The following is a 12,228-nucleotide window of genomic DNA, read 5'->3' on the forward strand; positions in this document are numbered from 1 at the left end:
ATGAAACAAAGATGCACTCAACATTTGTGTTAAATATGACTTACTAGATACACTTTGTCATCACAAACTCAGGAGGGCAAATTTGCCTTAAAGTGCTGCCTTATAAGTCAGCATTTTAGTAAAATGGAACCCAGCCTGATTTCACAAAAAATTTACCAGAGAAATTCAATGCTAGTACTGCTGGCTTTCATTCACCACATGATATTCAAAATTAATTAATTGATGTCATCTATTTAGCAGAGAGCCCATCCAACAGTCTCTGATTAGAGGGGAACAGCAGCCTATAGGGGCAGATTAAAGTACCCCTGCATTAAACAGTAAGAAAGGCCATAGCTCTGTGTTGGCTGCTATGTTTTGTGTGGTGTGGAGCACTGAAATGGAGGTAGAGGGTGAAAGTAGGTCTGGGTGTCCCAGAGGAACAGGGACACAGGTGTGAGTGCCATATTCCCACACAGAGGGAGCAGCCTCCCAGCTCTTGACTTGGAAATGTACACACTGAGGATGAGAAGGGGGACATACACCTCCTCCTCAAATCTCCCTCAGGAGCGGCCAGGAAACAACAGCCAGATGATCAGGGGGAACAGAATGTCTGATAAATACTGCAGCTATGAGTGGGTGGAACAGCACATCTGATAAATACTGCAGCTATGAGCGGGTGGAACAGCACATCTGATAAATACTGCAGCTATGAGCGGGTGGAACAGAATGTCTGATAAATACTGCAGCTACACACTGTGGGAACAGAATGCCTGATAAAATTCACAGCTATGAGCAGGTGGAACAGAATGTCTAATAAATACTGAAGGCATGAGCCAAGGGAACAGATTTCCGATAAAGACTGCAGCTATGAGCCATAAGAACAGAACAACTGATAAATACTGCAGCTATGAGCAGGTGGAACAGAATGTCCAATAAAGACTGCAGCTATAAACAGAAGGGACAGCATAGGCATTGCAAGGTACAAATGTGATCAGTCACAGGAGTCATAAATACACCTGTACATGTATGCAATAATAATAATAATAATAATAATAATAATAATAATAATAATAATAATATCATTATGATGACTTTTCAGTACATGACATTCCAATAAATAAGTAATTAAACTGAAATTCCCTATGTTGAATTCAAATATCATTCCACTTGATCTTATGATCTTATTCTCCCGTTTGGGAAAGGAATAGCTCAGATGCATTCAGGAGTGCAGTCTGTTAAACATCCAGCAGGGGGCAGATGCACACAAACATAAAAATCACAAAGGCTCGTACTGTATATACACGCTAGAACTCGCAAATATAAATAAAACGCAGTCATGGATGTGGTCACACTCACATAGCCACAGGCAGTTATCAAAGAGCCATGTATAAAATAGGAAAGAGCCGCATACATTGTCACATGACAACACTGGATTCTGCCAGATTTAAAATGAAAGATTTACCTTCTGGGCATGAGGGAGCTGCAGAAAAATAAAAGAATTATGAGCAATAATGAAAATCAAACAGCTGTGAAATGAATCTGTAAATTCATTTGAAAATCTCAATTTATTTAAGCTCTGCAAGGAATAAAGATGTCCAATGTGTACAGTATACCGTTCCAATATACTGTTCATGAGACACAAGTCACACATCCATGGCCAGCCAACTGCTTCCAGCAAACTTTCATCAGAGAGGGCATGTACTGCTCTCAGCACAGACATCAGTGTTACTGAGAGGAGACAGGTTGAGGTGGATCACACTTTAATTAAGAATGAGAGTGAAAGCCCTACGGATTACAGGTCAAGCATGGTCTAACCTGCAAGGACACAGCCTTTAAAGAGTCTACACTCCAGAAATATAATTTAACTGTGTTTATCTTCTCATATTGGACATAACAAGAAACTTATAACTAAGAGGTTTGATCTTGAAACAAAGAAGCTGCTTGTGGCAACTTTAATACAGTGTCATTTGGATTATGCCTCCTCTGCATAGTACAGTAAAGTGCTCTGTCAATAAATCTGAAAAACAAGATGCAGGTTGTGCAAAATAACATAATGTTGTAAAGGACACAGGAGAATTAAGGCGTGCAGGAAAAGAACTAAGAGGGAAATTGTGAGAGGCAAAGAAGGTCCATAGGCAATAACTAGAAAATGCCTCCAAAACTAATAATTCTACAGAGTTATGGGATACTATGAAGGGCATGACTGGGATGTCAGCCACCCAGAAACCACTAGTGTTAGACAATGAACTGAAGTTTGCAGACAAAAGTTTGAATATTCATAACTCAGTTACACCTGTAGAGTCAGATAGGATTAACATTACTATTGACCAAGTGAGGTACATTTTTAAAAGCACAAATCCAAGAAAGGCCATAAATCCATAGCTAATTACTCAGTCCAGCTAGTTACTAAACAAAAACATGGGCTCAGGATAGGCCATGGGCAAGTGCATTTTGTTAGGGAAATTCAATATAATTGTGATAATGGGCTATGGGCAGGTCAGTGAAATTATGGGGGTCAGTGAAATTAAGATGGGTACCTACGTATGTTTCATAATGATACCTGTGTACGTTTTATAATGATCTGTTATTAATGACATGCGCTACAACGGTTCGTATTGTTTGTTTTATTTTACTGTATCAATGTATGTCTGTCCCACTGTATGTGAGAAAGAAGGGGAAAGAAGCTGACTACAGGTATATTGCCATTATGATTGCCATTAAAACACATTCAGAAGGGCACAGAGGCCACAGGAAAGTGGAGTGGTCACTGCAGTCTTATCTGATGACAGCTGCAGCAAATTAACCGTATGCTGTCAGAGCCTGGTCAAATGGAACACATGAACCATGTGTGGTCGCAGTCAGGTCAATCGGCAACACATGAATCAAGGTGATGACCACACCAAGTTTTCTGAAGCATAGCTGGATACCCCTTCACAACTTAAATGAAAACATGAACATTTAAATTTAGGAAATTAGCAGATGCTCCCAGAGAAATTCACATAAGCGCAAGCATAAAGGTTTAGGCAATGAGCGGAACTGATGCCAAACCATTAGTGTCACAACCGATAGTTGTAATTAATGCATAAACCTACAATATAAAGTTAAATGCCATAGTAGCTGCAAGGGGGATATTGAGAATATAGTGCTTTAATAAGCAAAAGGGTTTGAGGGTATAGTTTTATATGCATAGGTGCACAGGTGCTAGTAAACCCATCATAAATTAGAATTCAGTGTTAGTTGAACAAAGATGCTAGGTAAACAAGTTTCAATACAAATAAAAAATCCCCCGAACCCGAACCGTAACCCTTAATCCTCCTAACCCTAACCGTAAGTTCCACAAAAACCATGTGTGGTCACAGTCTGGCCGAACTGCAGCACATAAAGAACGGTGACGACTGCACCATGTTAACCGAAGCATAGCAGGACCCCCGCCTCCCATGACCTGAATGAAAAATTCTCCAAGGTCCGTAACCGCTCACGGTTTACTCACCGTGTCATCCATGTAGGCCTCGGTCCATATGGTGTCATGCTCATGGTCAATCACCTTGGGCCTGCTCAGCACATGCAGGTACCTCATCACGTTCTCCTGCACATCAGCCAGGGTGGAGATCTGAGAAAAGTACCCTGGCCAGATAGACAACACACATGAGTAATCATGACTAATGCACGCGGGCATAGGCTCCAGAACCCCTTGCGACCCTGCCCAGGATAAACAGGTAAAGATAATGGATGGATGGATGAATGGATGGATGGAATGTGTTTTTTTCATTTTTCCAGTGAAGAAGCGGATGCACAAATCAGACACACCCGCACACACACACGCACACGCACACGCACACGCACACGCACACGCACACGCACACGCACACGCACACGCACACGCACACGCACATACATGCACACGCACGCACACGCACACGCACACGCACACACGTACACACACGCACACAGTCCTGAGATGTGATGTGATATAGATGCAAATGGCACACCTTTATTTGCACATGCCATCCATTTGAGATTATCAGCAAAGGCCGATTCTCGGCCAATCAGGTAGGGGAAGATGCGCACCTGCATGGAACAGACAGACAGAAGCATGTCACATGATTCCCTCTGAAAGTGAGAAACAAACCAAAAAGCCTTTCCTCTGCACATTTTACCAAACATAACACAAATTTTACTTACAGAGAAATTACTTAAAGAGGATAGCATATTGAGATTATGAAATGCACAATACAAATCCAATACGTTATTATTATTATTATTAGTTATTTTTGTTATTGTTATTTTTATTATTACACTCAGTGTATGTCTGCAGTGGTGAGCACATATTGTTTGAAGTACAGTAGACATATACAGGGCTGTAGCAGCTGTCAAAGATCTGTGCTGGTACACCTTGATAGACAGCAGGCAGATGTTAGCGTTAGAGCTGATCAATTCTATTTCCTCTCTTTTGAGGCTTTCAGCAAATGCAGACATTTCACTTAAAATGTAGTTTTCTGTGATTAATTAGTAGTAGTACAGGCTGTTGTACCTTTACGGAAACTGAATTATACAGCGGAATATTGCAAATACGTGTGCTTGTAAAAAAATATCAAAATAAATATAATTATTATAATTACATATATTTATAAAATACATAAAGGCAGTAACATTGTTTGCCCATATTCTGTGAATTGTTGCAATATCTTAATACTCTTATTTTATTTCAATGTATTTTCACAATATACAATATCCATAAGAGTAATGGGCTTGGTTCTGCAAGTTGGGTCCTGTAGGCTGGGTTCTGATTGACTTTGTTCAGCAGTTTGGCGTCTGCAGGCTGAGTTCTATTGGACTTTGATCTGCAGGCTGGGTTCTATTAGACTTTGATCTGCAGGCTGAGTTCTATTGGACTTTGATCTGCAGGCTGGGTTCTATTAGACTTTGATCTGCAGGCTGGGTTCTATTGGACTTTGATCTGCAGGCTGAGTTCTATTGGACTTTGATCTGCAGGCTGGGTTCTATTAGACTTTGATCTGCAGGCTGGGTTCTAATGGACTTTGATCTGCAGGCTGGGTTCTAATGGACTTTGATCTGCAGGCTGGGTTCTAATGGACTTTGATCTGCAGGCTGAGTTCTATTGGACTTTGATCTGCAGGCTGAGTTCTATTGGACTTTGATCTGCAGGCTGGGTTCTATTGGACTTTGATCTGCAGGCTGGGTTCTAATGGACTTTGATCTGCAGGCTGGGTTCTAATGGACTCTGTTCTGCAGGCTGAGTTCTGCCGGGAGCTGCAGTGATCTTCACAGTGGCAGTGTCTGCAGTAAAGGTAATTACAGGGATAAACCCCTGATTAACGGCTCCATTCCACACTGCCATTTACGGCCCGAACGGTGATCAGTCACAGCCCTGACACGCCGTGACCTCCGCCACAGCCCAGTGCACACGCACGCCTCCCGCACCCCCACACGCTCCTCCTGCACACCCGCAACTCTCATCCCCTCCTCCTGCTCCTTAGCCCCTCCATCTGCTACATAATATCTTATACAACAATATAATGCCATGACACTTGCATTCAGGTGACCTTCAGTACCTGCAGTCTGTAAATCTTATCTAAGCTCTTATCTAAGCTCTTAGAAGTTTCCCCTCCATTCAGTGTGAAGCATTTCCAGGACTGTCGCGGGGCAGTAATGTCGCTATCCATCAGACTCACAATAGCTGCACACAGATACAGCACTAATCTGAGAAGAGAATAAACCCCCATACTTGCTCCAATAATGGCTGATTTATTGAAACCACATGTTAATCAATTGTAGAAAGGCGTTCATACACATGCAAATACGCACGCACACACACACACACACACACACACACACACACGCACTCGCTCGCTTGCACACACACACAGGCCAGGGTCACAGTAAAGTCAGTGGGAGGGGCTCACCTTCCTGTGAGGCCAGTTGTACTTGGCAAAGACGGAGTCGTACATTTGCGTTGCCCCGTCCGTCACCAGCATGATGGCCTGACTGCACATGCTCCCACGTCCAGTCTGGTTAAACTGTAACAACAAGAAACATGGAGGTATTCCATCTGTATTACTGTACTGATTGTAATATATTTTATCTGTACCAGTACTGAGGACTGACAGTAGTCTATTGATCCTTTCAAAAAAGGAATTGTGATCAAATGAACCTGTACTATCTCAGCCGTACCGTATTTAGATGCTTTAGAGAATATCTTGGATTCACTGTAAACTACTACCATCTTTGCTAATTGTATTGTATGCATTATGTCATTTTTATTGATTTGTATTAATTATAATACTATTAATTGTACAAGCACACTGAGCATGAAAGGTGCTAAATAATTAAAACATGTAGTTATACACACACACACACACACACATCTAGGAACATGCGTAAGCACAAGCACCCACACAAGTAAACTTATTTGGAAATGTTTTAATCATGGAATAAAAGCAGTTCCAACAGCACTGAATTGAGAGATAACAGCGACATTGATCCAGTGCTGGCTTTGAACTGAGTCAGTTAATTAATGCAGAAGTCTGCCGTGAGTTGGAGAATTAAAGAGCTCTCCAGGGGCCAGGAGTCATCATCTCACATTCATATGCTGAGTCTGATCGCTTTCTAATAAACACTTTTAATGGCAGCAGCTCTCTATAAATTAAGCCTATCCGAGATAAGCTTAATTAATTACACTCGTTAAGTGATTTATTTACTCGCAGCACAGGAAAAACTGAATGCCTACTGTTTTCAAATTCTGTGCTCCACAGACTATTTCTGAGAGCGAAACTAGGGAATAGCTTCAGGGCTAATACTCAAAAACAAAGGAAGCCTTTCATGTCCATTCAACACTGAGTAATACAGGCAGGATTTAAAACAATCATTTTGTATTAAGCTTGTATTAGCTTGTGTCACAGAAACTTTATTTTTTCAAAATGCAGCAAAATATCTTCTTTGATTTTCATAATGCCTCATAAGACTTCAACTCACATCCCTAGGAGAGTGAAGAATCAAACTCACATCATTCAGCAGGGTAAAGACTCAAACTCACATCATTCAGCAGAGAAAAGACTCAAACTCACATCATTCAGCAGAGAAAAGACTCAAACTCACATCATTCAGCAGAGAAAAGACTCAAACTCACATCATTCAGCAGGGTAAAAGCTTCAGTTAAAGCGTTCCCCAGCATTCCCATTCCTTTCGCATAGAGCTTGTCCAGGTGTTCTCTAAAATGCTGAAAGGACATGAGGAGATGCACTTTACACACACAAAATTCATTCTTATTAAGTGCAGCATATTGTTATTCATTATACATTATAACCACAGAAGGACAAAAACAGCAATTGTTTCATGTACTATACAGGCACGTATGGGAAATGATACTGTGTGTGTGTGTGTATGCACATGTGTGTGAGAGAGCGAGATAGAGAGTGATTAAACCATGCACCTAGAAAAGCATATTTTGCAGAAAATAAAAATGAAATCCCAGACAGTCCAGTTGGCAGGTTATTAAGGAAAAAGGAGGAAGTGAATGAGAAAACAAGCTGGCTCTCAGCATGAGGTTTTATGCAGTTTGACATAATTATGTGACAGGGAGAGAAGAGTGATGGTCCAGGGGGAAGTAATGCAGGTCTGCAGCCAGCAGGTGGCGAAGTCAGACTTATGTGTTTGAACTCAACGCAGATGCACAGGCTGTGGAAGGTTTTTTGGAGGGACTGTGTGCTTAGCAGCCTATGGCCTACTGCCTGTGCTAACTGTCAAACACAGTAAACACAGTATGATTTTGTGCATGTGGTTTTACATGCAGTCTCTATAAGTGATACCAGCCTTTACAAAAATGCTGCTGAATTGAGGTTTAACCCTTTAAGGTGTAAGATCACAAAGATGTGATTTGAGTGTTGTTAACTAAGCTTTCTAATGCTGATGTAACAATCACTAATGGTTATCGGAAGCAAAAGAGTTCTGGAACATTGACTTATAATTTTGAAAAAAATTTTTCCCAAAAACCTACTCTTCAAAGAGTTAAATTGATCATGTTAGCCACCGTAGCATTGCAGTGGCACTATTTACTCACATCTTTGTTGGTTTTGTCGGCTTGGACCAGTGTTCCATTCAGACATGGCTCAACATAGTGAATTTCCTCATTGTACTGAAAGACAAATACACACGCACACATGCACGCACGCACGCACACACACACACCAAGTGAAGTTCTGTCAAATTTTATTATACCATTTTATGATACAATTATTTATGATACCCTTATTATAGCATGTAGGAAAGTTAATCGGGTAAACACATATAAATGCATGCATACATGCACACACATACATACAAATTTACATTTTAGACCTTTGGCAGAAATTCTAGTCCAGAGCTCATATACTCATACACAACCTATATTTACACACAACCCATTTACACAGCCAGATATTTACTGAAGCAATTCAGCTCCAAGGGCAAATGGATGGCGGGCCACCTGGGAATGAAGCATCAACCCTCTGAGACACAAGCCCAATTCCCACACCATTACAGGTGCACACACACACACACACACACACACACGTGTACACATACACACACAGACAGAAAGGACCCCCCCCCAGTCTGTTCATTGTAGCCACTGGTTTCCGCAATGCTGAATGACGAGTCAGGGAATCCCTGCAGTTTACCAGAATGACAGCCTGCTTCTATCAGATAATATTGTTCATTTAATGCATGGCTGCAGATTACATTCCAAATGACATTAAAGAACGTCTCAGCCCATTTCTGCTGCTCAGGCAATTCATCATTCCTGACAGGGTGGTTCACTGTGGCTACAGACTCCACTCTTAAGTCTACACTAGCATGCTGAGCAAAGACATATCAATATTCATATGATCATAATAATGTGTGTCACTGACAGGAGTATATATTGCTTTATAACTGGGCATGCTACGTGTGCAGCTGTACTATGAAAACATATTTATCAACACTGCCACCAACATTCTCACAGGCATATAGTCATAATTAATACTATGTAAGGAGAGGAAATGTTGAAATAAAAAACATTGTCCTGACTAAAAATAGAAAGCATCATCTGGAATAATTTCAACAAATACAGTTGCAAAAAGTAAACGTGCTTCTACACAAATCTGGAGAACTGATAAATATTAGTTATAGACTATGTAGAATCACATGTATTCATTTGGACAGGCAGCACCTGTACGTTGCATTAAGGCATTCGCAACACTTTCCCAAAAAAAACAAATTCCCCCTGTATGACTCGGGGTTTGATCCTTGCCAAGTCCTATCCCAGCTGCAGTCCCTTCTCTATCCATTACCCTCTCTTCTTTCTGCCCTACTGAATAAAACAAAACACATAAAGAGGCCAGGCAGTCCTGCTCCCCTTAAAAAAAAAACTTGACACTGCACATTATGCTTTAGGTCTCCTCCAGAGGGAGAGATGAAGGGGTGGAGACACAGTGATGACAGGCCATCATCTCCACAGCAAGATGTACAGCTGTTCAGCTCTGTCCCGCTCCCGCCTACTATGAGCTCTGCTCTTTTCCTGTTTTCTCCTGCCTTCCTCTTCCTGTTTCTGTCCTGCCGTCAGCTCCTTCCTCTTGTCCTAACCTCTGCCCACTTCCTGTTTCATCCTGCCTTATGCTTCTTGCTCCTCCTATGAGCCTTTAGCTCCTCCCCCTTTTCCTATCTTTAGCTCCTTCTGATTACCATTTCCTTCCGGCCTTTAGCTACTCCCCATTGGCATGAAATGGACATATAAAGAGCTGGCTCTACATCTTTGGCCTGTTCCACATGAACAGACAAGAAAGGGGTTCAGGCCAATCCTGCAGAACACTCAGAGCACTCATAGTTATCAGATCCCACGTGCAGCCCAGCTAGGGTCAGGCAGCAGTACAGGTGACACTCACAGCGATGATGTTGAAGAAGTCGTCGTCCCCGAGTGTGTCGAGTATGGAAGAGACAGTCTGTCGAGCGATGGTGAGCCGCAGACCCTTCATGCTACCGCTCACGTCCACCAGGATCACCACATCCTTTGGAGAGGTCGCCGCCTGGATGTACCTGCGTCAAAAACCCCCGCAAGTCCCCCCAAAAAGCCCCATCAGCCACGTATATTCCTATCAATGCTAATATGTTTTATGGAGAATTACATGTGACTAAGTTTTTATATATAACAAATACAATTCAGACTGTAATAAGTCTAAATGTAGCGGCTGCAAAGCTCACCATTTGCGATTTCTGCAGTCAAAGGCAATGACTCCATGCTCATCTGAATGCCACTTTACACCTAGGAGCAACATTTGAGCGAAGTGCCAGTAACATTACAGGCATGTCTCAATTCAAAGGTCATTGGTTAAAATCAGCGGATCATACGCTGGACAATGATAAGTGATCGAAACGTAAGGACTATCAATGTTCCTTTGCTGTACAAAGGTCAATACGTCTGTCACTGCCTTTTCCTCTCTCATTCTCTTCCCTCACTACACTCTCAAGTTTAAACTCTAAATTTCTGTACTGGCATGACATTTATATATTTCTGTTTTGATGCACAAGCATTATCTTATATTACAAATAAAAAATATATACATTTATATTACAATAACAATGGAAAGTATAGCAACTTATTTTCATCTCTCTCCTTCCTTCCAGTCATTTTCCCTCTTCTACCTCACTTTCTTTCACACTCACGTTCTCCCTCCTCTTTTTTTCAACTCTCTTCCTCTTTCTTTCTTTCCTCTTCACACTCCTTCTCTACCTTTCACACACTCTCTCTCTCACCTGGATACTGTCTGAAGAATCCCTTTGCACTGCCGAAATACTGCCATATGAGGGTCGGGTCTCTCTCAAAGTTATCCACAAACACCTTATTCAGGGCCTCTGACCAATACACCCCATTCACTATGGCAGAGTCTGGGGGGAGGGGAGAGGGGACAGAAACTGCTGTCAATGCTGAAAAGATAACACAAACATTACTGCAGCCAGTCCATGACTGATTAGGAATCAGACTAATCGATACTCAAACACAACATGACCGTGACCAGGCATGACTAATTGATAACCAAATTGAATAATAATATTAATTCACAAGGTAGTATTATATATAACAGTTATAATTAGCAATAATAAATACACTAAATGTATGACTATTATCTTTCATGCTATATTCATAACATAGTGCTGTTCACGATTTGAGAGCATACAACCTTTAAATGCATTAACTTCAGATAGCCTCCTGCACATTTACGGGTTTGGTCTGGGGCTTGTCCGTGCTTACATGGTTCAACTTCCATTTCAGTCATTAAAGTACCGGACAAAAATACAGGACAAAACAATTTTCTTTGTCCTTTTCATTGAATGGTCCTTTTGTTCTCTGGGCTGAGGCTCATGACATCACCTGGGCTTGGAATTAAAGTGTCACTCTTACTGCTGAGCCAGGATTCACTGCCTGTTTCCTTGATCATATCTACTGCAGAAAACCCATTCAACATTTCAGGAAGACAGAATGAGACAAAGGCAGCCAAGAGAGGAAACACAGGACTGCAGTGCATTCTGCAGAAATATCTCTCACTTACAAACCCCGCCTCCTCATCTACAAAACCAGCCTACTCATTTACAAGCTCCACTTTCTAGTCCACAAACACCATATTTCATTTACAAACTCCACCAAATGATTGAAATGCCCCGAAATTCATTTACAAAGCTTGACTCAGGAGGTGTGGAAATGAATGAAATAGTGGTCATATCTGAACTGCTTGATATTTCTGCTACTGAATAATCTTCATCACACTTAAATGTAAAGTGAGGAGATTCAGGGGGTAATACAGGTCAGGGGTTCATTAAGAGAGGGGTGGGTAATGGCAGGCTGAGACTTCTGTCAGATCCCCCTCCCCCCCCCCCCCCCCCCCCACCACCACCCCATGAGAGCCAGGCTTGACGCAGTGCTGGATACTACAGTATCTAGTTTGTAAGCAAGGTTAGATGGGCTGAATGGCCTGTTCTTTTCATTATGTGTTCTTATGTCCTTTGTAATTGCTTATTGGACAAAATTGTAGCAAAAAGTACTTGTGCCGTGGATCAGGGCTTTCGCCTGGATCACAGGGGAATACAGCGATCCAGGCAAAAGCAGTGATCCATGGCAAAAGTGCTTGTTGTTACAAGTTTCTCATTAAAAAATGCAAGTAGGAAATGCAGATGGAGACTTTGTGAATAAAATAATAACAACCCCACAAAATCACTCTAGGG

General features: G+C 41.7%; 1 protein-coding gene across 5 annotated transcripts in view; it reads right to left on the minus strand.

Moving 5' to 3' along the window:
* Positions 1-12,228, minus strand: part of LOC118211658 (voltage-dependent calcium channel subunit alpha-2/delta-3-like) — a 53,354-nt gene that overhangs the window by 13,338 nt on the left and 27,788 nt on the right. For 4 of the 5 annotated variants that reach the window (XM_035389041.1, XM_035389043.1, XM_035389042.1 and 1 more), the window contains 9 exons: positions 10,765-10,896; positions 10,213-10,273; positions 9,897-10,047; positions 8,057-8,131; positions 7,127-7,216; positions 5,904-6,017; positions 3,969-4,047; positions 3,470-3,603; positions 1,442-1,459 (listed from right to left, as the gene is read on the minus strand). In XM_035389041.1, the coding sequence (XP_035244932.1) occupies positions 1,442-1,459; positions 3,470-3,603; positions 3,969-4,047; positions 5,904-6,017; positions 7,127-7,216; positions 8,057-8,131; positions 9,897-10,047; positions 10,213-10,273; positions 10,765-10,896 (854 nt within the window). The remainder of the gene's footprint in view (positions 1-1,441; positions 1,460-3,469; positions 3,604-3,968; positions 4,048-5,903; positions 6,018-7,126; positions 7,217-8,056; positions 8,132-9,896; positions 10,048-10,212; positions 10,274-10,764; positions 10,897-12,228) is intronic. The other variant, XM_035389040.1, reaches the window with a different exon arrangement.

This window comes from Anguilla anguilla, chromosome 13 (assembly GCF_013347855.1).
Source record: "Anguilla anguilla isolate fAngAng1 chromosome 13, fAngAng1.pri, whole genome shotgun sequence".
Classification (NCBI taxonomy): domain Eukaryota; kingdom Metazoa; phylum Chordata; class Actinopteri; order Anguilliformes; family Anguillidae; genus Anguilla; species Anguilla anguilla.